The sequence below is a fragment of the Rosa chinensis genome, chromosome 1 (genome assembly GCF_002994745.2).
Source record: "Rosa chinensis cultivar Old Blush chromosome 1, RchiOBHm-V2, whole genome shotgun sequence".
NCBI classification, from domain to species: Eukaryota; Viridiplantae; Streptophyta; class Magnoliopsida; order Rosales; family Rosaceae; genus Rosa; species Rosa chinensis.
The window spans coordinates 15,057,073-15,084,189 of NC_037088.1; the positions used below are offsets into that span (position 1 = coordinate 15,057,073).

At 37.6% G+C, this 27,117-nt stretch overlaps 2 protein-coding genes and 1 pseudogene across 4 annotated transcripts in view; 1 reads left to right on the plus strand and 2 right to left on the minus strand.

The window, feature by feature from the left end:
• LOC112188755 (pentatricopeptide repeat-containing protein At2g17525, mitochondrial) overlaps window positions 1–16,931 on the plus strand; it is a 29,295-nt gene extending 12,364 nt beyond the window's left edge. The window contains exon 2 of the mRNA XM_040516054.1: window positions 16,238–16,931. The gene's annotated coding sequence lies outside the window, so the exon portion shown is untranslated. The remainder of the gene's footprint in view (window positions 1–16,237) is intronic.
• LOC112188740 (G-type lectin S-receptor-like serine/threonine-protein kinase B120) lies at window positions 891–4,739 on the minus strand. Of its 3 annotated transcripts, none has more exons than XM_040515874.1 (7): window positions 3,562–4,739; window positions 2,897–3,441; window positions 2,461–2,738; window positions 2,152–2,362; window positions 1,752–1,989; window positions 1,518–1,668; window positions 891–1,388 (listed from the first exon to the last, which is right to left on the minus strand). In XM_040515874.1, exons 1-7 carry the CDS (start codon window positions 4,206–4,208, stop codon window positions 1,098–1,100), a joined length of 2,361 nt encoding a protein of 786 aa, XP_040371808.1. In that variant the 5' UTR covers window positions 4,209–4,739; the 3' UTR covers window positions 891–1,097. The 3 variants fall into 3 exon arrangements, with proteins under 3 accessions (XP_040371808.1, XP_024183699.1, XP_024183689.1); XM_024327931.2 differs by having other exon boundaries at window positions 3,544–4,739; XM_024327921.2 differs by having other exon boundaries at window positions 2,897–4,739.
• A 5,677-nt stretch (window positions 16,932–22,608) lies between the features above and the next one.
• LOC112188747 lies at window positions 22,609–26,307 on the minus strand (annotated as a pseudogene).
• Between the last annotated feature and the right edge of the window lie 810 nt (window positions 26,308–27,117).

The window sequence follows — 27,117 nt, forward strand, 5'->3', positions numbered from 1 at the left end:
TGTATGTCTCTTGTCATCTAGGATTACATAACATTAGAACACTTATAAGTAGGAATTAATTACTGGATTGTTCTTATAGTCCAAGTATATTGTAACGAGTAAAAGATACAATGACATTTGTTTTGGGATTGTAAAGATTATTTGTTTGTAAATGTCTTCTTTTTGTTTCAAGGAATTTTTTTTTTTTGTGTTCTATAATAGATATAAGGACGTTTTTTTAGCGTCCTAATATACATTAGAGGACGCTCTTCTAATGTCCTTAAAGACATTAGAGGACGCTTTTTTAGTGTCCTTAAATACATTAGATGACTTTTTTTTTAGATTAGAGGACGTTTTTTTGGTGTCCTTATAAACATTAGAGGACGTTTTTTGAACGTCCTCGTAAGTGACTTACAATGACTCCTTGATAGATGACTTTTTTTTTGCGTGTCATCTTAAGTTTTCGAAGACGTTTTTCGAACGTCCTAAAATGATTTTTTTGTAGTAGTGAGGAAAAGAGAATTTTAGAGAGAATTGGGAGAATAGTTGTGTCTTTCATTGATAATAGGAGCCCCTAAGGACAAGTACGTAATCGAGTACAAGAAATCCTATTCTAATTAGAACTAGAAATCTAGAACAATATTCTCCAATTACAACAATAGAAAAGTAATTCTAGTTTGGTAAGGCACACATGAATTAAATATAACAAATTACATATAATCAGCACTTTGAAATTTCTTTGGTCATGTGCTAAATTGAATATCCTTCAACACTATGAAATTTTTTACCAAACAATATTTGTTTCTTAAGAAATTCTTAGACATTAGTAATCAGCCAAGATTTCCTTATCCAGAAGAAAGTGATTTGAGAATCGAAATTAAGGACATTGACAACACACGACCAACCCAGCATAGAAGTGCCGTGAACGGCGAATGCTTCCCTCCCTCCAATTTCGATTCAATACAAACGAGGCTTCCATTTGTGAAGCACAAAAAAGGAAACGTGGACGTACAATTGATGAGGCCCAAGCTATTTAAGCATGAGCTAAGCAATGGACATGTCAATATCTGTTTTTTTTTTTTTAAATATACGACTTTCAATGCAAACATTATTAAGCTCTATCGAGGTTCTGGCAAAGTAATGGTGATTACATTGTTAGAAAAAATGGTAACAGGACTTGAATTTTTACATGTTGAAAAAGCTGGTTCTTTGGAGGGTGGAAGTGATGTAGCTTCGTCAACCTCAAGCATATGAATCACGGATGACATTGTTGGTCGATCAACTGGAGCTTCTTGAACACACAAAAGCCCGACATGGATACACCTCAAAGCTTCATGAATCCGGCATGTTTCCCTTACTGATGCATCAATTACCTCCACTCCTCTACCTTCTTTCCATAATTCCCATACCTAAGATTTACACAAATAATCCTATTAATCTTCCTATTGCATTCCGATTCACAATGTCTAAAAATTGCATAATTAAAATGCAAGGCTTAAAAACAATGTAGAAACAAACAAGTAATTTCTTGTACTTACCCATTGAGCAAGCGTTAGTGAATTTTCAAAGCTATAAAAAGAAGCATTCTTCTTTCCGCTTACAATCTCTAACAACAACACTCCGAAGCTAAATACATCCAATTTCTCGGAGAAATGACCAAAGAGTGCATATTCAGGAGACATATAGCCGCTGCAAGAATAGTATAGGAATGAGCATCAATATTGATTTTTTATAAGTTTAGATGATAGAAATCATGGGCTATATACACTTACTATGTTCCAACAACCTTGTTAGTATTTGCTTCAATTTGATTTATGTCAAAAATTCTCGCCATTCCAAAGTCAGACACTTTGGGGTTCATTGTTCCATCCAACAGAACATTGCTTGCTTTTAGATCTCTGTGGATGATTTTCAATCTAGAGTACTTGTGGATATATAGTACTCCTTGAGCAATACCTTGTATAATTCGAAAGCGTGTATCCCAATCTAACTTTATCTTTTCAAAGGCATCTGTTGAACATATCATAAAGAAGGAGAAGCAGAATTAGTAGAATGTTGAATTGCATTCATACGAAAAGTTGTAAAGGATAGGTCTTAACAAAAGAATTAGCAGAATCAAACTTGACGTCGCATTGTCAAAAACTTAATCTTAAAAGTCATAAGCATACTTACCAAACAAAAATTTGTCCAAACTTCGATTAGACATGTATTCATAGATCAATATCATTTCATCTCCTTCCATACAACAACCCAATAGCCTTACAAGATTGGTATGCTGGAGTTTGGCTATAAGTTTCAACTCATTCTTGAACTCATGATGTCCTTGCCCAGACTTCTTTGATAGCCTCTTTATGGCCACTTCTTGATTTTCTGGCAAAATTCCCTATAGAACAAAGCAAAGACAACCAAACCTTACCCTCAAAAGTCAAAACTAATTTAGGAAACTAACAAGGGGAAAGTACCAAAATGAAGAAGTGTCACCTTATAAACAGGGCCGAACCCCCCCTCTCCAAGCTTATTCGCTTCAGAGAAGTTGTTTGTAGCAGCTAGCATACTCCTTAAACTGAAGAGTGGTAATTCTGTATCATTCTTCCCACCTCCTGCACTAACATTACTTATATTCTGCTTACCTTTCTTTTCCAATTTTTTCTTCCAAAAGAAATAGCCAAAAGTTATTGTAAGCAATCCAACTGCAGCTGCAGAGACTATTGCAATTACAAGGGTCCGCTTCAAGGAATTAACGGAAAGACCCTTTTTGCCTGCAAAACAGACAAATGATCTGGTGGTCAACTATTAATAAAGGTAGCTCTAAGTAATGGTCAGTTTCTGGCCAATGAATTTAATCTCAACTTAACAGTATGCCAAGGAATTTACCTCACACTTCCACAAAGAAAATAGCAAAAAACGAAATACATACCTAGTTCGGAGCCATGAACACGAATATGAATATCATTTGCACTAGTAGTTTTATTCTCTACTAGATCCAGTAATTCGCCAAACCATGCAAAACAAGTCCCAATATTACTTCCATCTGTCGCATTTACATAAGCATAAGCTGTACAAGAACAGTTCCGCTGGCATTCAGAGTCACACTCGCTCATACTCCTATTCTCTAACAGAACAGAATGATCCGGCAGTTTCACCTTTTCAAGCTTTGAAAAGTAACCTTGTATGCCGTTACCACATGTCAACACCTTTTCCCTAATGCAGCCACCGGACCAATCCCCTACCGCCGATTGGTTCGGAAACTTGGCTGTAAAACCAGTCAAACACTTGCATGGTGATGACAGGGGTTCACCTCTACGACAGGCACTATTGGGACCGCAATGAGCATAAAAATCACAGATATCACCTGGATTCCCTACGTCCAACCACGTTTTACTAGAATTCTGCCACAACTGCTGTTTAAGTTGCCCCGTGGGATCCAACCAGGCCCTCCATTTTACTGAGCTATCCGAGACACTGCAAGCAAGATAAACCTCATCAACATCAAAGTTGTATGAATTGAAAAACGCAGTTCCACCTGGATTTTGAAACTGTGTTCTTGCATACTGGGCAACGTACACAGAACTTCTAACATACGGAGTAGTTTCCTTCCAGATAAAGGCCTGAAATGGTACTTTAGGATCTATGCCGAAGGTGAACTTTCCGGGTTGTGGATCATCAAGCGCTGCCCAGGATGTAAGGCGCCTTTGTTGGCCAGTCGTTTTGTTCAAGCTAATCTTCATGCCAGGCAACGCAGTATCAGAGGGATGATCGAAGCTCTGCCACAAAGTGACTTCTTCAAAGCTCAGAACAAGGTTTCCGGTATCCTCTAGTAATCCAGTTGTGTGATTCATTGCAGAAGCAGATACGGATGCTTTAGTTGACCAGACAAGTTTTCTAGTCTGATCCAACACCACAAGATTTCCATCACTGCTGAGCATAAAGACACCCGGAGAATCAAGTGGAGATTTTCTATTAGCTACCCATACTAATGCAGTAGTTGGGGATTTGTTGAATCGTATACCAAGGAAGTATTTAGTAGAATTTTCAGGATTGAAGAAGCCTAATGAAAAGGTCCCAAGGGAAGAAACCAAAGTCAGGTTACCACTGATATGCTGTCCTGGTACAATTTTGTCTTGGCAGGTACAGAATGGCAGGATATGAGATAAGAGCACTGTTACGAGGTAACACAAGAGCCACCCCATTCGGAAACAGTGAGGCAGAGGAAGGAAAAAAAGGTTCATGCCTTAGACTAAAAGGTAAATATAATTTGTACTCACTGAAGCTAGTGTAAGTTCACAGATGAGACTAGAGACTATATCGGCCACTAACAACCCAGAAAATGAAAAAACAACCACAAAAATCCCAGAAAAGAATGAAACTGAGGAACAAACTAAACCCAAAAATTGGTCAGAAAACCACCAACTCACAACCCACAAGATATCAGATCTGTGATTGGAAGGGAATTAACCTATGAACCCAGAACCCCGATCTCCATATGAGTTCAAGGAAAGCGGGTGGTTTCAAATTCAGCAAAGCAGAAAATTGCTGTGGAGACGATCATAGGCAGACAAAATCGTCCACATCAGCTGAAAGCAAAAATTAAGATACTTATCAATTAATCAATGGGAAAGCAAAAAAAAACCGGACCAGTACACGGAAGGACAGAGGAGATGCATATAGATTCTTAACAGAGACAATTACATCTCTACTATTTGTCTAAGCCTCCAAGTCTACAAATGACTAAATGAGTCGCGAGGACTTGCTAGTCCACAAAGGCATGCGGACGTACCTATATATTACATACACAGCTGGTAACATGCATTCTGAAGTTTGGTTTTGAACTAGGTATTATTCCCGCACGATGCTGCGGGTTTGTTTTTTATTTTCCTCAAATTTGTTTGTAATGGAGTCGCAACCATAAGCTAAGAAATGTTAAACTGAAAATTTTATCATTTACATATTATAGACGCTGGTGTTTTAAAAAAAAGAAGGAAGAATGAAACTGCTACTAATATTCTCTTTAGCTATATCTACCAACAAATTAAGAACTCAAGCTATCTATGGAGCACAAAGGAAGTACATTAATCCTTTGTTGGGGGGTCCATACTCGGTTGTCAAAGAAAATGGAATGAGCCAATTATCATTACAGTTGCCTGCACAAAGCTATTAACAACAGATGAGAAACCACTAACCAAAATCATGATTCACATTAGAGTTCAAAACTTGTACAAAGAAGAATCGAACTACTGGTAACAATACTTAAGGGTTGACATGATAGCCAAATCTCAATTTATGGAAAGCCTCCACTACTATGTCAATATGGGTGTTCCAAGCGCGAAATTATTATTGAAAATATTTAAATCACAAAAAAAAAAAAAATGCTTGGGGTGGAAATGAGATCTTTTAGGCGGACAGCATGCCTTTACCGGATGTGCTCACGTTAGATTAGTAGGCCAGATTTTACAAAAAAGGTTTATTCAGAACATAGGACGAGAAAATGGATCACTTTTTTCTTGAACAATTTGAAAATTCATCTATCTATTGATGAGTCGTAAGAGACTTCATGGTTCAGGCATTTGTAGTTATTAAGAATAAGAAGGGATAACCAAATCTCATGGAAGATATTAAGTAATAATAGCATGGCACCCGAATTCGATATGAAATTTTTTATATTTTATATTTATTATTATTATTATTATTATTAGTATTATTATTATTATAACCCTTAGATTACGTATCGAAATAGTAGTATGAGATAAAAAGGCATTTTCGATTTTAGCCAATCTATCGGGAGGCCTATTTCAGCGTCACAAACTTTATTGTTTTCACAGAAGGGGCTCTTAATCTTAACAATATTTAGGTTATGAAAGAATATGAAAATAAATCTGAACTAATGGAAAGTTGGAAACAATACTTAAGGATTGACATGATAGCCAAGTCTCAATTTGTGGAAAGCCTATACTACTATGTCAATATGTGGGGTTCAAGCACGAAATTATTATAGAAAATATTTAATCATATATCGCTTGGAAATGGTCGTGAAGAATGATTTTTCCTAATATATGATCTCTAAAACAGGTGTACAAACCGCGTCCAATAAAGGCAAAAAGAGAGACCTGGACGTTTCAAATTGATTTCCGATTATACACCAACTATTTCTGAAAGTAGAACCTGACAAAATTACAGGGAATAAAAGTCACAACTGTGATGTGTTTTGGGCAGCCTCTCATAACAACCACCAAAACAAATGTCCTTCATTACCACAATGTATCTGTTGTGACTTGGCAGCGTCAGCCTTGAATTGTCTACCTAATTGGAGATGCTATCTTTGTTTTGACACTTGTTTCATATGCATGTCTCTGCGACTCTGATTTGCACTTATGGTGTGATTAAAATCAAGATTCCTCATGCTGAAGAATAATTAAGCATTGACATGTGGATTCATTACTTGATTTTGCGAGTCCCGCTTATATGATGAATCCTTAAGCTTCTAGATTCATATTTTGTGTTCACTTATTTTAAAATCCAATGCTGAAGATTCTTTAGAATAGTACGGTTAGTTTCCGGTGCTTAAACATTTAAGAATTGTGCTATGTCAATCAAGGTGTGAGGGTTTCTGTAATCTAACCTTTTCCGCTAGATATGTGACTTCAGTTGTGCTATTTGCACAGTTTATTTCATCTCCCTGATTTTCAATTCCCAAATGAATAGTCGTATCCTGAATCCTTCCTTCTGCTTCATTTGGACTATGGTCCTTGGAACTTCTACCGTCTGGTTTGACCTGTTTTTCACACAATGAGAGAGAAATAAGTCGAGATTCACACAACGTAAAATAATCCCATCAAAACGCCAAGATTGAAATAATAGTTCATTTCATTACTTTCTAGAAACTCTCACTTTTGAATACAAGAATACAATGCAGTTCACCTGCATATTTTAAACGTGCTTCCAAGGAACATTAGCTTTGAACACTTAATCAAACTTTTTTCTATTACTCCAATAGCTTAGCAGGGCCCTGAACAGGTGACATGCACTCAATGACATAAGGACTCATGAAAATCACAAAGCTAATAGCAGATTAATTTCCCTAAATTTTTATCACTTTGGATTAATAAAGCCATTGGAAAGATGATTGAGGCTACTAGAATCATTATCGTTAATTAATAGAGGCCATGATACCCCCTATGGCAGACAGAGATTGAGGCTACCAATAGTGTGCTATTTGCTCCATGTTGGTGCCAGATAAACTGGCATATATCTTTTCTGCTTGTATCTTTTCTTGAGCAGCAACTCACCCAGCAAAGAGCGGCAAAACATTGACATGTGATTGTGAACTTGGCCACATCTTGAGCTTGATTAGTGACTAAACCTAAACCCTCGATTTTCCTGCTTTCTTCAACTTTGAAAAAACAAGAAAAAAAGAAAAGAAAAAGGGTTTAAAGCCTTTAGAGTTAAGCTTTAGAGGAGTGGGGTAGAGAAGGACTTTGGACAAATAAAAACTCAATGGCTCTAGGAAATGCCCACTAAGAAATTTTTTATCCATTGGAAAATCAAAAATACACATAATACTGACCCTTCTATCATTATTCTGCACATCAGATGGCAAATGTGGAAACGATAACAAAAGTAGTAAATGAATGTTACAAATGTCAAATGAGGATCTGCATAGGATGACAAAATGTTCAGGGTCACAGAGAGACTTATAGGATACTTTGGAAAACAATAATGGAACATAAAGAGATGAATGGATTTTGTAGTATACAAGAATGATATGAAAAAAAAAAAACTTATAAAGAGTGCAAAACTGATGAAGAGTGCAAAAATGAGTTGTTCTTTTTTGTGCAAACACGACAGAAGGAGTTTAGACATCAACAAAAACAAATTCTCAAATGCCAATGAGAGTTGGTTTAGTTGGTAAGGGCGGACTTGAGGTGTAAACCCACACAAGTTCGATCCTCGCTACCAACAATCTCACATTTGGTGGGCAATCTAGAAAATGTCTTGCATAATTCCATACCAATGGGCTGGGCTGGGACACTGGCCAGTTTCGTAAGTCCTGTTGGGTTGAGGTCTTAGGTTTGCCCTGGCCCTGGTAGTGTAGAGAAGCCTCCCTCTTACCTAAACTTTATGTACCAAAAAAAAAAAAAAACAAATTCTCAAATCTCAAGGCAGCAAAGTGTGTTTGGATGAGAGAAAAAATGATGGAATTTAATTGATAGTGAGGATTTCATAATTCCTAAAAGCCAATTCCCTCATTTGGCATTATTAGATTGGAAATTTTAAATTTCTCTGTGGAAAAAATGCAGGAATTCGTTATTTAAATTTCTCACTTCAATTTCCATCAAAATATGTGTCATTTACGAATTCATTGCAGTATTCAATTTTTATTTCTAAAACAAAACTTTTTTCTATTTTATCTTTTTATTTGTTTTAAACTTTCTTAATTTATTACACATTTCAAATCCTAAATAGATGCAGCCAAACAATAGAAATTGCAATTAATGGAATTTTAGATTGATGGAGTTAGAGATTCCATCATTTATAAATTCCTACGGATTTTATAATTTTCTCATCCAAACGCACCGTATTTTGTTCAGGAATCTCAGGAATGCTGAAGTTTTATTTTCTGTCAAAAGTAATGCGTTGGACTTCCCTGCAGAGAAATTATTTTTCTAAAAACAAATAAATGTAAGTGGCAGAACTAACTTTTCTCTCTGGCTTTTCTTTGACTTTTCTCTCTGGCCGCAACCTCTACCAACCTTTCGTAACACTCCGATCTACTTCGATCTTGGCAACGGCGAGCTCTCCCGTCTTTGCTTTTTCCGCCCTCCCATCGGGGATCGGCGGAGGAGATTCCTCTGCGTTTAAACGTATCCAAACCGATGATAATATCTGTGACAAACTTCAAGCTGTTCAGGTCAGTGCATCTGAACCTGAGTTGTCAATTCCTGAGATGCCATCAAATTCTAATAGCTACGCCGCTCGGCTACTGAATCCTCTTAGCAATTATGGCCGCGCTGCAGTTGATAGCTTTGAAATGACCGATGATGATTATCAGATCTCTGAAGGAAAATTGGCGCCAAACATATGCTTTCTCAGAGAGTCAAGGATAAGCTGGACCTGGATTGGAGATGTGCAGTTATCATCAAATTAATGGGTAAGCCTAATACCAGTAATGCTTGGAAATTTATGTTTGATGGTCTTACTCGAAAATGGAATACTCATGGTCCTTGGCAACTGATTGATCTGCCTAATGATTACTTCATTGTTAAGTTTACCCTTGATGAAGATATGAATAATGCCTTGTGCGGAGGACCATGGATTATTGCAGGACAAACCCTAGTGGTTCAGCAATGGAGACCTAATTTTGATCCTCATAATGACGAAATTACTCGAATGGCTGTTTGGGTCAGGATTTTGGGATTACCAGTGAGATATTTCAAAGATTACACTCTTAACATGGTTGGAAAAGTTCTGGGCTTAGCGATTAGAGTGGATAAGCTCACTTTAGCTCAATCTCGAGGTAAATTTACTAGACTATGCGTTGAAATTGATCTGCAGAAACCTTTATTGCCTTATGTTGAAGTTGAAGGAGTTGCTTACAGTGTGGTTTATGAGGGGATCTCTATGATTTGCTTTAACTGTGGTTGTTATGGGCATGTTAAAGCGAGTTGTACTTACCAAAATCCTACCACAGCTAATGATGATCATGTTCCTGACAATTCTATGCATGTTGAAAATTCCTCATCTTCTACTATACATGTTGAAACTTTTGTTGCTGAACAGCCTACCAATATGGACACTAATGCTTCACCTGACTCCTCAGACAACAAATCAACCAATCCAACTCCCTCTGGGGGTCATGGGCCTTGGATGTTGATGTCATATAAGAATAAAAAGATAAATACTGCAAAGACTCCTAGCAATGTTGCCCCATCTAAACCTGGCTCTAGATTTGCTTTACTTCAAAATCTCAATGATGAGGGGGAGACTGAGAAGATTAATTCTACTGCTATTAAGACAAAGAAGTCTGCTACTCTAATGATTAACACTGAGCCTAAAATTGTGAAAGTGTGGAAGAAAGTGCAAGAAAAGCTTGAATCTCCAGAGTTTTCTTTGCATAAGCCAAAGATGGATATGGGTGCTTCCACTTCAAAAACTGGTTACACAGGTCCTTCAATTGGAGTTCTCAAGGATATTTCAAACAATAAGCCCTCAGTTTACAGTAGAAAATTGAATAGCACCACTCTTCATGGTAAGTCAACCACTACTAAGGCCTCAGCTTTTATTATTCCTAAGAAAAAGTCAATTTCTAAGCAGGATGCAGCCAAAAAGCCTCAATTCCCAAGCCTTAATGCTTTGATTTTGGGTGTTCAAGTGCCTCATTTTCATGCTAATTCTTCAGCTATATTTGGACATTGCCCTCCTGAGATTCTAAATGTGTGCTCTTCCGTTACTATTCCTGATTGCATGCCTCAAAGTGGAATTCCTTGCAGTGGCCAGGTTTGTTCTGACCCTGTTAATGATAATGCAATGATTGATAATGATAATATGGCTACTGTTGGTAGCACCTACATACCCTCTAGTTCTGAGGGTATGTCTGAAAACTAATTTGGGTACTCCACCCTCTCTCCTACCTTTTTCAATGATTAAAATCATTTTTTGGAATTCTAGAGGTGCAGGTAGTGAGAAATTTCGATCTGCTATTACTGATCTTGTTAAACTTTATTATATTGATATTTTAGCTATTTGTGAGCCTAGAGTTCAATTTCAAAAGGCTAGTGATACTCTTTTAAATCTTGGGCTCACTGATCACAAAATTGTGGAGGCTTATGGTTTTTCTGGTGGCATATGGCTGTTTTGGAAGGACAGCAAATTCTCTGTTAATGTCATTGATTCTAATAGGTAGTCCATTTCTATCAAAATTACCATGCATAGAGATTGCTCTTGGATTCTCTTTGCTCTCTTTGCAAGTCCTACTTCTTCTGTTTGAAAATCCTTATGGTCGTATTTTGAAAATCTCTATCAAATTCATCAGTTGCCTTGGATTTATATCGGGGACTTTAATGAACTTTTCTCTAGTTCTAATAAGAATTTTGGCTCCCTTGTTGGTCGTTTTGGTGGTCGGATTGATTGGGTGAACAAGAATGCCTTAATTGATTTGGGATTTCAGGGATCATGCTATACTTGGACTAACAATAGGATTAAGGAGAGACTTGATAGGGCGTTTTGTAATTGTGATTGGAGAACCTCATTTCCTGAGGCTTTTATCAGACATTTGCCTCGAATGAAATCTGATCACTGTCCAATTCTTCTCCAACTTCACTCGAATAATGTTGTGAACAAAAGCATGCTTCCCTTCAAATTTCAAACTATGTGGCTTACCCATAGTGAGTTTTCTAACTTCGTGCTCAATACTTGGAACACTGATAGTGGCTCCTTTATGGATAAAACTGCCTCTCTATCACAAACAATGCATCAATGGAACATTCACACTTTTGGCAATCTGTTCCAAAGAAAGCGACGTCTTCTTGCCAGAATTGGTGGCATACAAAAATCAAGGGATAAATCTGTTAATCCTTTCCTAGTCAATCTTGAAGCTGAGCTAATAAAAGAGTATGAAATGCTGAGAGACCAAGAGAACTTATTTTGGAAGCAAAAATCGAGGGGCAGATGGTTGCAAAATGGTGATAAAAATACTAAATTCTTTCATCTTACTACTCTTGTTAGAAGAAGAAGAAATAAGATTGAAGGGCTCTTTGATAATCAACAGCAGTGGCACACCGATAAAAGTTCTATGAAGAATATTGCTGTCACCTTCTTCAGAGATCTTTTTTCTACATCTAGGGAAACTAATGTGAGGTTTGTCATTCCTAGGCTCTTTCCTCATATTCCTATTAATCAATTCGATGATCTTTGCAGGCCTATTTCCATGTGTGAAGTTAAACAAGCTATGTTTTCCATTGGAGGACTTAAAGCCCCTGGATATGATGGATTTCCTGCTATTTTCTACCAAAAATTTTGGCACATTTATGCTCCTGAAGTTTTTTCTACCGTCCAAAATGCTTTCAGTCATGGAGTTATCCCTGCTGGGTTGAATCACACTATCATTTCTCTCATCCCCAAGGTTCCTGGACCTCAATCTATGGCTCAATTCAGACCGTTCAGTCTGTGCACTACCATTTATAAAGTCATTTCAAAAATAATTGTGGATCGAATTAGACCTCTAATGCAGAAGCTCATTAGTCCTAATCAAGTCAGCTATGTACCTGGGAGGCATATTTCTGATAACATTATGATTGCTCAGGAATTGCTTTTTAAATTCAGAAAATCTCTTGGACATAAAGGTTTTTTTGCTTGGAAAGTGGATCTCTCGAAGGCTTAGTTAGCATTTTATTGAATCTGTGCTATATATATGAAGCTCTCTTCCTCCCTTGATAATTAAATTGATCATGAGCTACATCTCATCCACTAGTTTCCAGATTTACTTCAATGGAGAACTTACTGAATCTTTCAATGCGCAAAGAGGTATTAGACAAGGTGACCCTCTCTCACCATATATTTTCGTCTTATGTATGGAAAAGTTGTCGCACTTAATTCATTCTGCTGTTGAGATTGGTGAGTGGAAAGCTGTAAAAGCATCTCAATCTGGGCCTAGAATCTCCTATCTTTTCTTTGTTGATGACTTGATGTTATTCTCTGAGGCTTCCCAGCGCCAAGCTGATGTTCTCAAGCAATGCTTAGATATTTTTTGCTCCCTTTCTGGCCAGGCAGTAAGTTATGAAAAATCTCTTATTTTTTATTCTCCGAATACTGATCATGAATTGGCTATTGACATCAGCAATACTTGTGGCTCTCTTCTCACCAATGATCTGGGAAAATACTTGGGTATGACTCTTATTCATTCTAAAGTGAACAGTACACTTATGCTAATCTTTTAGATAAAGTTCAAAGCAGGCTTTCCAGCTGGAAATGCAAAAACCTAAGCTTAGTTGGAAGATTAACCTTGATTCATTCCGTCACTGCTACCATACCTACCTATGCTATGCAAACTGCTAAGCTCCCTATGAGTATCTGTGATGACCTTGATCGACTCAATAGGAATTTTTTATGGGGTGATACTACTGAGGGAAAAAAGTCCATCTTGTGAATTGGGAGACCGTGTGTCTTCCTAAAGCCCTTGGAGGTCTAGGGATAAAAAAAACATGTGATATGAATCAAGCCATGTTGGCTAAAGCTGGTTGGAGACTGTACCATAACGATCCTGGTCTTTGGGCTGCAATTTATAGGGAGAAGTATCTACGACATGAAATTTTGACTAATTTGGAGTATCAAACCCCTAAAGATTGTTCGAGTACCTGGAGAAGTGTTGTTCATGGGGCGAATCTGCTAAAACAAGGTCTGATATGGAGAGTTGGTAATGGGAGAACAATCAAAATTTGGACTGATGTGTGGCTGCCTCCTGTTCCCCTTATTACGCATGTTACTTTTGATGTTGTTGTTGATACTAATGCTTTGGCATGTGATTCCTGGGATACTAATGGTTGGAATGTTGATCTATTACTTACTTGGTTGCCCCAAAATATTATTGACCAAATTCTGAATGTTCCCCCTGGCTTTGATGGTTGTGATAATGATATTCAAATTTGGAGGCACACTTCTAATCGATTGTTCACTGTTAAATATGCTTTTAGCATCTTTTTTGACTCTTACTGTACAAATAATTCTCCCTGGAGGCATATTTTGAAGCTTCAAATCCCTCCTAAATTGAAAACTTTCCTTTGGGTGCTCAGTCATGGAAAACTGCTAACTAATGTTCACCGGATGCGTAGGGGCATCACACAAGATGATTCATGTCCAATCTGCCAGTGAGGTAGGGAATCTTTAGCTCATCTCTTTCGAGATTGTCCTAGTGTGAAATATATTTGGAATGCTTTCTCTATTCCTGTTTCCGTTGCTAATACCTTTGCTATGAACTGGAAGGAGTGGCTCTTTGCTCACCTCCATTGTTCTAGTTATGTGGAATCCAGTACTCAGTAGGCTACTCTTTTTACTTTTATTTGCTGGTTCATCTGGAAATGGAGAAACAAACACATCTTTGAACCAAATTTCAATTATCCTAGTATGCCTCAGGTGATTATTTGGTCTGCTGTGAAGGAGTGGGGTAGAGTCCAGATAAATAATTTGAAGAACATAGATTATTGTCTTAACATGCTCAATTGGAGTAAACCTCCTCATGGTGTTTACAAGTTAAATGTTGATGGCACAAGAAGTGGTATTTTTGGGAAGATTGGTGCTGGCGGTATTAAAATTTCTTTTACAGGTGATTGGATCAAAGGATTCCAAATTAATCTTGGCATTGGAGGCATCTTAAATGCAGAAGCCTGGGGATTGTTCTATGGTCTCAAACTTGCTGCTGATTGTCAGATAAATAATGTGGAAATTGAAATTGATTCTGCCATTCTGGTAAATCTGATGCAGGATTACAACCTTGATTATCATCCTCTTGGCTCTTTACTTAATTGCTGCAAAGCCCTTATGGAAAAATTCCAATCTCTCACTTTGAAGCATATCTACACGGAATCTAATATGGTTGCTGACTCTTTGGTCAAAAATAGCATCAATCATGAATATGGTTTGGCTCGACCTTCCTCCTATTCATGCTGCTAGTGCTTTTCTTGAAGACCTTGAGGAAACTTTTAGAATTAGAAGATCTTCTGCTAGGCCTAATGATAGGCTAATTGATTAGTTTGTTTTGCTTTGCTCTTTTACCAGGCCTTTGTAGGCTCCCTTGTGACAAAAAAAAAAAAAAATTTATTTTTCTACGCTCAACATTAAATCAAAAACAAAACTGCCTCAGTAAGGAGAGACTTTCACCCGGTAGCTCAGACCAGTAGACTCCTCTCTTTTGATCTCCCACACATCCTTAAAAAAGCTTTGCAATATGCAGTGCCCAATGCTAATCTCCAAACCCTCAAAGCTTCCCCTAATCTCTTCTCTCACCCATCTACTTCGAACTCTCTCATCCATTGCTGTTCCATCTCACAACCACATATCACATCTTCTACTCGAACAAAAATCAGCCACCCAGGTCCTCGACACCTTCCAATGGGCCTCCAAACTCCCCAGCTTCACCCACTCCCCGTCCACCTACCGAGCTCTCATCCACAAGCTATGAACCTTTCGCCGCTTCGACATTGCCCACCAAGTGCTCGACGAAATGCCCCACTCAATTGGCCTCCCCCCAGATGACCACATTTTCGTCACACTGATTCATGGCCTCGGCCGAGCTCATTTGGTGAAGCAAGTGATCAAGGTGCTTGACTTGGTTCGCAGGTATAACCAGAAACCTTCTCTCAAGATATTCAATTCGATTCTTGATGTTCTTGTGAAGGAGGATATAGATATAGCTAGGGAGTTTTATAGGAAGAAGATGGTGGCAAGTGGAGTCAGGGGTGATGATTATACTTTTAGTATCTTGATGAAAGGTCTTTGTTTGACGAATCGGATTGGTGATGGTTTGCAAGCTTTTGCAGGCTATTAAGCTGAGGTATTTTTATATTTTACATGCCCTGTCTTCGTGTTTGTTTTCATTTGCCTGGTCACCATAGAAAAGTTAGTGCCTTAGATACGTTGTTGTTTCTCATTGTGATTTGTATTTGCCAATTTGTCAATTGAATTGGGTTTCCAAGAAAAGACTAATTTGATAGGACTTTTGTCAAACTGTTGGTTGTTTACAGTAATTGTGACTTCTTTTCTGACTGTAGGAGCTAGTGGATAAATTAATCTTGTATACTGTCATCGTTACATAATTTAGTTGGTAGAATAATGTTCATAGAGTATTTAAAGGCTTGAAGTTTAGCCTGGTTAAGGGAAGAATCTTAATCTACCGTCAAAGGAATGAGTTTGGGAATATATATGTCTACTTCCAGTATATACTATTGCTAGTCGTAAGTGACTGCTTGCAACACAAAGTGGAGGAAAATAAAAGAAATAAAATATGAAGTATAGATGTTGCTTTCAGTTTCTTTTGTTTTCAGCATATTTGACCTCTAAGCAAATACTTGAGGAGGAATACCCCAGAAAAAAAAAAAAAAAATTTGTTAAATTTGAACAAGTACGCTAGCTCAGAGTCAAAGTTTTGGCATGGATTGCAGCCCATGCTGAGAAGAACCTAGATGCTTGTTTAAGCCCAAAATGTGTATTATGTGTAGGAAGATGTGTTGATTATGTGTGAAGTTGGTCATCAGATTTGGTCTAATCCTTTCAGGGAAGTTTAAATGGTCTGGGATCCTCCAGAGGGATGTTATCCTCTGTTAAGTTCAAGGTTTAGGGGCTTTTGGAGGATAGAGTTGGGCAAAAGCCTTGTGGAAATGCAAAGTTCTGGTGGTTTATGGGTCATTTGGTCGGAAAGGAATAATCAGATATTGAGGAGCATAATTGTGGGATTTTTTTTTATTGGTCATCTTTCTGGGCTTTTGCTTCAGCAGCCTTTGGCGGCGCTCCTCTGTATTCCATTTTGTGGAATTGGGTGGGCAGCAACTGTTTTCTCTTCAAGTTTTCTTTCCGGTGTTTCATAGGTTTTGCAATTTCTTTTTCATGTCCAAACTCTTTTCTGCAATTCATCAATTTTGAGTTTGATACTTTGATTTTGATTTAATAAAGTTTGTTTCTTCCTGCAACATGCCCCCGTGAAAGGTAAAAAAAAGGATTTAGCCGCTGTAATTGATGTGTTCAGGAGGACTCCTCCCATGACACACTTCCGAATTTAAATTACCAAAATAATTACTGTTATATTTTATGACCACGAAAATCATGGCTTCAATACTTTGAAATTGAAAATGTAGGCTTGCAGCTTACAACTCTTGTAATGTAATATAAGCGATGCATATGTCATGTTAGTTTGTTTTCTGTGTATAATCTTAGTCTGATTGCTTCCGAGTCTTATGTTCAATTTTGTTCTGAGTGCAGATGGTGGCCAATCAAAACTTTTAGTTAAAACAGTTCTGTGTGATAGCTCATAAGGAGCTCATAGGTGGCCAATCAAAAATGTCTATTGTCAAACAAGTTGCTTACATGTCAAAGAACTAAAAAGCTATGAGCTGAAAAGTTGCTCAAAATTTAGCTGAGGTTTAAATTTTTGTTCAAGTTTTCATATATTTGACATAGTAAATGGGACTATGGGGGTCATCACCAAAGTTTGTAAAAGATGAAAGAGCAGATATCTTCAACTCCCCTTAATAGTCATTTTTGTCTTTTTAGAGGACAAGTGGAGTGTTAAGTGTTGTCTTATATATAAGAGTTCACCATTCATTAGTATAAATTATGAATCTTTAACAGGCATTGAGCCCTTGTTAGATGAAACTAATTTGTTATAGTTGTCAAGTTTTATCCTTGGTGGACTCATTGTGCTATGTTTTTCTTGTGTTTTCAAAAGATGTTTCTTTCAAAAAAAAAAAGGAAAAAAAAAGGTCATTTCCTAAAGCTTCCATTTGAACCAAATAAATAAAAAAGGTTGAATAATTAAAGGTTTTCAAAGAAAATGACAAGTATCAGTATTATATTAACCACTCTCTTTTAATTCATTAACTTTGAACTCATTCAATTTAATGATGAGGTGGCTATATCCAGTGCTTTGATTGTGGTTGATGTTGCTGCATTTTGTTTGTGGTGTGCAGTCCTCATTGCTAAAGCCACTGATTATGGCAGCCAAGGTACAGCTTTTGGAACTGGTTCGATAATTTTGCTATATAGAACATTGACAGTACTAAACTCTAGTGAAATACCTAGTTGGACGAGTCTCCTTCATCGTGTTGGACCGATTAGTGTTCAAGTTTGTCTTCAGTTAGTCTCCATGCTATCTGATCCACAGTTTCACGATGGTGCAACAAAAGATAGCCATTACATTTCTAGTAAACCTGTCAGAAGTAGAGGTGCTTGCTCAGGAAGGCAAGTCAATAACTAGAAATTCCTTTCCATATTTTTGTGGTTAGGATGTTACTTCTCGTTTCCTTGGTCAGCATTGTTTGCACCCATGTGGCTGGAATTTACATGCTTCTCGTGTGGTCTGCATTGCCCATTGCCTTGTTTGTGACATACTGGTAATTCCCTTGGGGGCTCGTTTGGGCAGTATGGGTTATATCCTTTCCATGCGTCTGCCAAATGCTGGAAGGAAAATTCTAGCACATATCTGCTTGGCATCTTCCATCCCTTTTCAGCAATTCTTCTGCTTGTATCACTGGATCCATCAACGTCTATCATCATTTGCTCATAATGGGATTCTTAATATCTTGGAATGATCACACTACAAACAAGTAAGTCTTTGAAACGTATTTCTTGTCTAACCACTTAAACACATCTATGCATGAATCAACCGATAATGTGGTACAGCGGCAGGCTTCTAATTTGAAACAATTCACACTTTCCAGATGGCTCCTATATAAAAGTGGCATTGCCACTAACCAAAACTTAAGAATGGGAATAAATTATTTGGTAGATATCATAGTTATTTCCATATTAAGAAAAATTAATGATAAACATCTTCAACATGCCATAAGAAAAAGGGGATTTCTGATCTTTACTCTTTCTTGTCTCAGATTTTGCAGAGGTAGTTCTTGAGAGACCCCAAAAGAAATGTGTATGTTTTGGACAGATGTTTCCGTTCCATACTTGCATCATTTGCTTCCCCGGTAGTTGGAATATTGGCTCAGTCGTGTAGTTATAAACAAGGGATGCTCCTCAAGAGTGGGATCTGATGGGAGCTGTAATAGAACCAGAAAGCAATGTAATTAGAAATTTCATCTGCAGGAGAAGGTCATTCTTGTGTTCGGCTTCCTGAATCACAAGTGAAGACATACATGTCAATGATAGAATTGCCATTTGAAATTGACGAGATGGACATAAATTGCTGTTCATTTTGCAGACTTGTGTACTCTCTTGTTGCCTAAGTTTGACGGAGACTTAGCAGTATCTGGATTGTTCACCGACAGCAGAATTTGTACTGTGTTACTGTACCAATAGATAAATCTAACACTCCAAATTCAACACTTCATAATTATTACTGTTACCTTGATAGAATTTAGAAGTGAGTGGTTCTTCCACGATCCAGCGGGGATTTCCTTTCTTACGATTAGAATTGAATGATTATTCAAATTACTTAAACATTACAAGTATGACGCTACAAAGTCCTAGATTGAAAATCAATCTCTAATCTCCTTGAGACTTCTCTTTTGGTCTTGTTACTTTTTGGTGTTGTTATATTATGTGTTTGCTTTGAGATTGTTGATTGCCATCAATTATGACTCGAAAAATGACCTAATGTATCAAATGCAATGTGATATAAGATAATACGTAGTAGTGTGTAAAACACCAATCTCATCGGGAAAGAAACAAGAGAAAACTATTGAAACGACTTGCTAGTTGTTCATCATCCATCAATCTCTTCTAGTTTTGTAATGTTCACACTTACCCATCCTCGACGGCAACATTCCAACAAAAGGCCAAATTAATGTGGCAACTCAAACCAATTATGCATTATACTAAACATCATGCATCCTAGGGAAAACAAATGCTTTATATAAAAATAATAACCACATATATGTGTACCTTTACTTGATTAAATTGGTTCCCAATTTTATCTTGAGAAAATATTAGATCAATCTAATTAATAAAGGAGGTTCTATTCATACTTCTAAAATCAGCAGTTGGACATTCTTCAATTTTTGAACATTTCACAATCCTATTTTACCCTTAATATAATTAAGCTGAAAAATAATAATATCTCCAGTTTGTATTCATCTTTCTCTCATACAAACAGAGTACAATTTTTAAGGATTTTCCATTACTTGAATTCTATTTTTCAAGTTCATAAATAGTGATAGTTTCATTGCTCAAGTTGAATACCGTATTGGATTGGTTTTGATACGGGCGTTGTCATGTTAACATGGACACTATAATTGACATAAACATCTTTATGGCTTTACTGTATTCTCAGTTGACATAAACATCTATCTGGGTTTACAATCACAGTATGAGGAATGCATCAATCTTGAAACTTTATTTTTATTTTTATTAACAATCTTGCTAAAGTACGAATTGGCACTCTCAATTACATTTTTCCATCACCATTTGTTATCTTCAAATCATACTCCGAGACCGGTTTTAATCACAATAGTTACAAGTTCATGGCCTTGAGATGGACCTGATTATGTATGAACATCAAAGATATTGCACAAAACTTATTCCGCAATCCAAAAATCTTAAATTCTCAAACAAAGAAACTATCAATATTTATGAATTGGAAAAATCTCTAACTAGAAATTTTTTCAATTTCCAAGAAATTTCAATATCTTCTCAAAGAAACTATCAGTTGTTTTGAGGAGAAAAATCTCTTCAGGTGAAGACGTTGATGGTGCAGAACTGCAGATTGTAGTGGAGGTTGGAAGGGAGGTGGAAAGGGAGGTGTAGACAGAAACTAATAAGGGCAAAACTGAAAATATAGTGATAAAAATATTGTAGGAGGTCCAAATATAAATATTAGAGGTATGAATAGAAGTACTCAATTAATAATATCTTTAAAAGGGCATTATAGAAAAACCAAATGTTGGTGACACTGTTTCTTGGTGCAAGAAAATTTGGTACGACTTTCATTGACCACTTGAATCAAACTGGAGCAGGAGTTTGACTGCTTGACTGTGATTTGAATGTTGACTCGTAACAACATTCTCGAAGAGATGAGGGAAAGGGGGACTTGTGAAAAATATTTCGATGCCTAAATGAGAAATCTTCTTATAAGTGAGTGAGTAAGAGTGATTGGTTTGTACTGAATCGAAATTGGAGGGAGGGTGTTATTCGCCGTTCACGGCACTTCTATGCTGGCTTGGTCGTGTGTTGTCAATGTCCTTAATTTCGATTCTCAAATTGATCTTGCATTTCTCATTCTTTTGGATAAGGAAATCTTGGCTGATTACTAATGTTTAAGAATTTCTTAAGAAACAAAAATTGTTTGGTAAACGGTATGGTGGGTATGCCGTCGACGGTGTGGTGGGTATGCCGCCGACGGTGGAAGACTGCAGGCTACGCGTGCGAGATGGCAGTTCGGTGACTCTGAAAGTCAGCGCTCGCGGCTTGGGCTGGATGATGTGTGGGCCTGGGCTTCGGCTCGAGCTTGGGCTTGGGTGTGGGCTCAGGTCTCACACTATTTTTATTTTATGTTTTATAGCTTTTTTTCAATTAAATGTGGCTTTATGCCGGCAATAAGTCCCTACCGCGTAGTGGTAGGGCGACGTGGGCTCTGTCCCGGACTGCACCTTTTGTGTGCTTGGTCTGCCCTAGTTAGGCTGCGAGTTCCCAAATGGTCGCAACCTCCTAGTGGCAGGATGAAACTACGTGTCACCGGAATAGTTTTCCGGTGGCAACATAGTGGGAAAGCTGATCTTATTAGTATATTATGGCTTCAAGTAAGCATTTACTTTCCGGTATGTCGCCGTATCTGTAAAGCGAATAGAGTAGCCAGAAGTGCACTCTTCGCTAGTTGGTGCCTATTTAGAATACATACTTTAGTGGAGACTCTCGTTATTATCTCGAGTTGTTCTCCTTATATTTATTGTAATTTGGGGTTCAGGTATTATGTCCCCCCCATGTATTCTGAAGTTTCATTAATGATCAAGGCTTAAGGGCAGCTGTTCTGGCCCTCTTTCAAAAAAAAAAAAATTGTTTGGTAAAAAATTTCATAGTGTTGAAGGATATTCAATTTAGCACATGACCAAAGAAATTTCAAAGTGCTGATTATATGTAATTTGTTATATTCAATTCATGTGTGACTTACCAAACTAGAATTACTTTTCTATTGTTGTAATAGGAGAATATTGCCCTAGATTTCTAGTTCTAATTAGAATAGGATTTCTTGTACTCGATTATGTACTTGTACTTAGGGGCTCCTATTATTAATGAAAGACACAACTATTCTCCCAATTCTCTCTAAAATTCTCTTTTCCTTAATTACGTTATCAGCACGAGACCTAACCCTGAATCAGAAGCCATAAAATCCCCTTATTCTCTCATCTTGTCGTGATACCCTAGAACCCTATCCTAGGACTACCTCGAGTGCACCCTTGTGCCACGCCACCACCTCCTGAGCGCCGCCATCTAGCATGCTCCAGGATCAAAGCAGCCCCTACAATCGTATAAACTTGCACCAACACGCACGCGTATAAAGGTTTCAAGCTTCGAATTTTACAAGTAAGTTTTTACATTAAAGTTCCCGTTTATGAAATTTAAATTAAATTTTGTTTTTTCTCGAGGACTTCCAAAATCTCTTCTTCTTAAACCCACCTTTCTTAAGATTGATACATTGTTTCAATCCCTTCATATTTGATCTATATATTGTCGTTAAATTATGTTTATATATACTATAATTATATATTGTATTTAGCAATAAAGATGATCTGGGGCTAACCGATCCCCACTCTTGGAAATCGATGCATAGAAGTCTCCGTCAATCTTCTTTATAAGCCTCGTCTGCTTCGATTCAGTACAAACGAGGCTTCCACTTGTGAAGCACAAAAAAGGAAACGTGGATATACAATTGATGAGGCCCATGCTAATTAAGCATTAGCTAAGCAATGGACATGTCAATACCTGTTTTTTTTTTTTTAATATCCGACTTTCAATGCAAACATTATTAAACTCTATCGAGGTTCTGGCAAAGTAATGGTGATTACATTGTCAGAAAAAATGGTAACAGGACTTGAATTTCTACATGTTGAAAAAGCTGGTTCTTTGGAGGGTGGAAGTGATGTAGCTTCGTCAACCTCGAGCATATGAATGACGGATGACATTGTTGGTCGATCAACTGGAGCTTCTTGAACACACAAAAGCCCAACATGGATACACCTCAAAGCTTCATGAATCCGGCATGTTTCCCTTACTGATGCGTCAATTACCTCCACTCCTCTACCTTCTTTCCATAATTCCCATACCTAAGATTTACACAAATAATCCTATTAATCTTCCTATTGCATTCCGATTCACCATGTCTAAAAATTGCATAATTAAAATGCAAGGCTTAAAAACAATGTAGAAACAAACAAGTAATTTCTTGTACTTACCCATTGAGCAAGCGTTAGTGAATTTTCAAAGCTATAAAAAGAAGCATTCTTCTTTCCGCTTACAATCTCTAACAACAATACTCCGAAGCTAAATACATCCAATTTCTCGGAGAAATGACCAAAGAGTGCATATTCAGGAGACATATAGCCGCTGCAAGAATAGTATAGGAATGAGCATCAATATTGATTTTTATAAGTTTAGATGATAGAAATCATGGGCTATATACACTTACTATGTTCCAACAACCTTGTTAGTATTTGCTTCAATTTGATTTATGTCAAAAATTCTCGCCATTCCAAAGTCAGACACTTTGGGGTTCATTGTTCCGTCCAACAGAACATTGCTTGCTTTTAGATCTCTGTGGATGATTTTCAATCTAGAGTACTTGTGAATATATAGTACTCCTTGAGCAATACCTTGTATAATTCGAAAGCGTGTATCCCAATCTAACTTTGTCTTTTCAAAGGCATCTGTTGAACAGATCATAAAGAAGGAGAAGCAGAATTAGTAGAATGTTGAATTGCATTCATACGAAAAGTTGTAAAGGATAGGATAAGAGAACAAAAGAATTAGCAGAATCAAACTTGACGTCGCATTGTCAAAAACTTAATCTTAAAAGTCAAAAGCATACTTACCAAACAAAAATTTGTCCAAACTTCGATTAGACATGTATTCATAGATCAATATCATTTCATCTCCTTCCATACAACAACCCAATAGCCTTACAAGATTGGTATGCTGGAGTTTGGCTATAAGTTTCAACTCATTCTTGAACTCATGATGTCCTTGCCCAGACTTCTTTGATAGCCTCTTTATGGCCACTTCTTGATTTTCTGGCAAAATTCCCTATAGAACAAAGCAAAGACAACCAAACCTTACCCTCAAAAGTCAAAACTAATTTAGGAAACTAACAAGGGGAAAGTACCAAAATGAAGAAGTGTCACCTTATAAACAGGGCCGAACCCCCCTCTCCAAGCTTATTCGCTTCAGAGAAGTTGTTTGTAGCAGCTAGCATACTCCTTAAACTGAAGAGTGGTAATTCTGTATCATTCTTCCCACCTCCTGCACTAACATTACTTATATTCTGCTTACCTTTCTTTTCCAATTTTTTCTTCCAAAAGAAATAGCCAAAAGCTATTGTTAGCAATCCAACTGCAGCTGCAGAGACTATTGCAATTACAAGGGTCCGCTTCAAGGAATTAACGGAAAGACCCTTTTTGCCTGCAAAACAGACAAATGATCTGGTGGTCAACTATTAATAAAGGTAGCTCTAAGCAATGGTCAGTTTCTGGCCAATGAGTTTAATCTCAACTTAACAGTATGCCAAGGAATTTACCTCACACATCCACAAAGAAAATAGCAAAAAACTAAATACATACCTAGTTCGGAGCCATGAACACGAATATAAATATCATGTGCACCAATAGTTTTATTCTCTACTAGATCCAGTAATTCGCCAAACCATGCCAAACAAGTCCCAATATTACTTCCATCTGTCGCGTTTACATAAGCATAAGCTGTACAAGAACAGTTCTGCTGGCATTCAGAGTCACACTCGCTCATAATCCTATTCTCTAACAGAACAAAATGATCCGGCAGTTTCACCTTTTCAAGCTTTGAAAAGTAACCTTGTATGCCGTTACCGCATGTCAACACCTTTTCCCTAATGCAGCCACTGGACCAATCCCCTACCGCCGATTGGTTCGGAAACTTGGCTGTAAAACCAGTCAAACACTTGCATGGTGATGACAGGGGTTCACCTCTACGACAGGCACTGTTGGGACCGCAATGAGCATAAAAATCACAGATATCAACGGGCCATGAATTCCCTACTTCCAACCACGTTTTACTAGAATACTGCCACAACTGCTGTTTAAGTTGCCCCGTGGGATCCAACCAGGCCCTCCATTTTACTGAGCTATCCGAGACACTGCAAGCAAGATAAACCTCATCAACATCAAAGTTGTATGAATAGAAAAACGCAGTTCCACCTGGATTTTGAAACTGTGTTCTTGTATCCTGGCCAATGTACACAGAACTTCTAGCATACGGAGTAGTTTCCTTCCAGACAAAGGACTGAACTGGTACTTTAGGATCTATGCCGAAGGTGAACTTCCCGGGTTGTGGATCATCAAGCGCTGCCCAGGATGTAAGGCGCCTTTGTTGGCCAGTCGTTTTGTTCAAGCTAATCTTAATGCCAGGCAACATAGTATCAGAGGGATGATCGAAGCTCTGCCACAAAGTGACTTCTTCAAAGCTCAGAACAAGGTTTCCGGAATCCTCTAGTAATCCAGTTGTGTGATTCATTGCAGAAGCAGATACGGATGCTTTAGTTGACCAGACAAGTTTTCTAGTCTGATCCAACACCACAAGATTTCCATCACTGCTGAGCATAAAGAAACCCGGAGAATCAAGTGGAGATTCTCTATTAGCTACCCATACTAATGCAGTAGTTGGGGATTTGTTGAATCGTATACCAAGGAAGTATTTAGTAGAATTTTCAGGATTGAAGAAGCCTAATGAAAAGGTCCCAAGGGAAGAAACCAAAGTCAAGTTACCACTGATATGCTGTCCTGGTACAATTTTGTCTTGGCAGGTACAGAATGGCAGGATATGAGATAAGAGCACTGTTACAACGTAACACAGGAGCCACCCCATTCGGAAACAGTGAGACAGAGGAAGAAGAGGATGGAAAAAAAGGATTATGCCTTAGTTTTAATTCGTACCCACTGAAGTAGTGCAAGTTCACAGGTGAGACTAGAGACTATATCGGCCACTATTAAGTACAACAACCCAGAAAATGAAAAACAACCACAAAAATCCCAGAAAAGAATGAAACTGAGGAACAAATTAAACCCAAAAATTGGTCAGAAAACCACCAACTTACAACCCACAAGATATCAGATCTGCATATTACTCCAAGGGAATTAACCTATGAACCCCGAACCCCGATCTCCATATGAGTTCAAGGAAAGCGGGTGGTTTCAAATTCAGCAAGGCAGAAAATTGCTGTGGAGACGATCATAGGCAGACAAAATCTTATGGCGGAGGATATTTTGGTTGAAGAATTGAGGAGTATATTTCACCAATTTCGACCATGTGTATTTACGTATAATGTTTCACCATTTTAGAGAATCAACTAAACGTCAATACCTTCTTTACATTAAGCTATAGCCTAATGTCTTCCATGGTCCACATCGGCTGAAAGCAAAAATTAAGATACTTATCAATCAATCAATGGGAAAGCAAGAAAACACCGATTAATAGATAGAGGAGATGAATCCATCAATGGGACTATAGAACAGTACATGAAAAGATAGAGGAGATGAATCCATCCCGATTTATAGATTCTTAATAGAGACAATTACATCTCTAATATTTTTCTCTTTTATTTTTATTTTTTTGGGTGCTAAATCTCAACTATTTGACTAAGCCTCCAAGTCTACAAATGACTAAACGAGTCGCGAGGACTTGCTAGTCCACAAAGGCATGCGAACGTACCTATAGTAGAAGAGGCTTTATCCAATTTATGGAAAGCTTGAGGGTTGACATGATAGCCAAATCTCAATTTATGGAAAGCCTCCTCTACTATGTCAATATGGGTAGTCCAAGAGCGAAATTAATATTGAAAATATTTAAATAAAAAAAATGCTTGGGGGTGGAAATGAGATCTTTTAGGCTGACAGCATGCCTTTATCGGATGTGCTCGCGTTAAATTAGTAGGCGAGATTTTACAAAAAAGGTTGAGACCTTTTAGAAGGACAAACTGCCTTTACCGAATGTGCTCGCATTAGATTAGTATGCGAGATTTAACAAAAAAGGTTGAGACCTTTTAGGAGGACAGCATGCCTTTACCGGATGTGCTCGCGTTAGAGTAGTAGGCGAGATTTTACAAAAAAGGTTGAGACCTTTTAGGAGGACAGCATGCCTTTACCGGATGTGCTCGCGTTAGATTAGTAGGCGAGATTTTACAAAAAAAGGTTTATTCATAACATAGGACGAGAAAATGGATCACTTTTTTCTTGAACAATTCGAAAATTC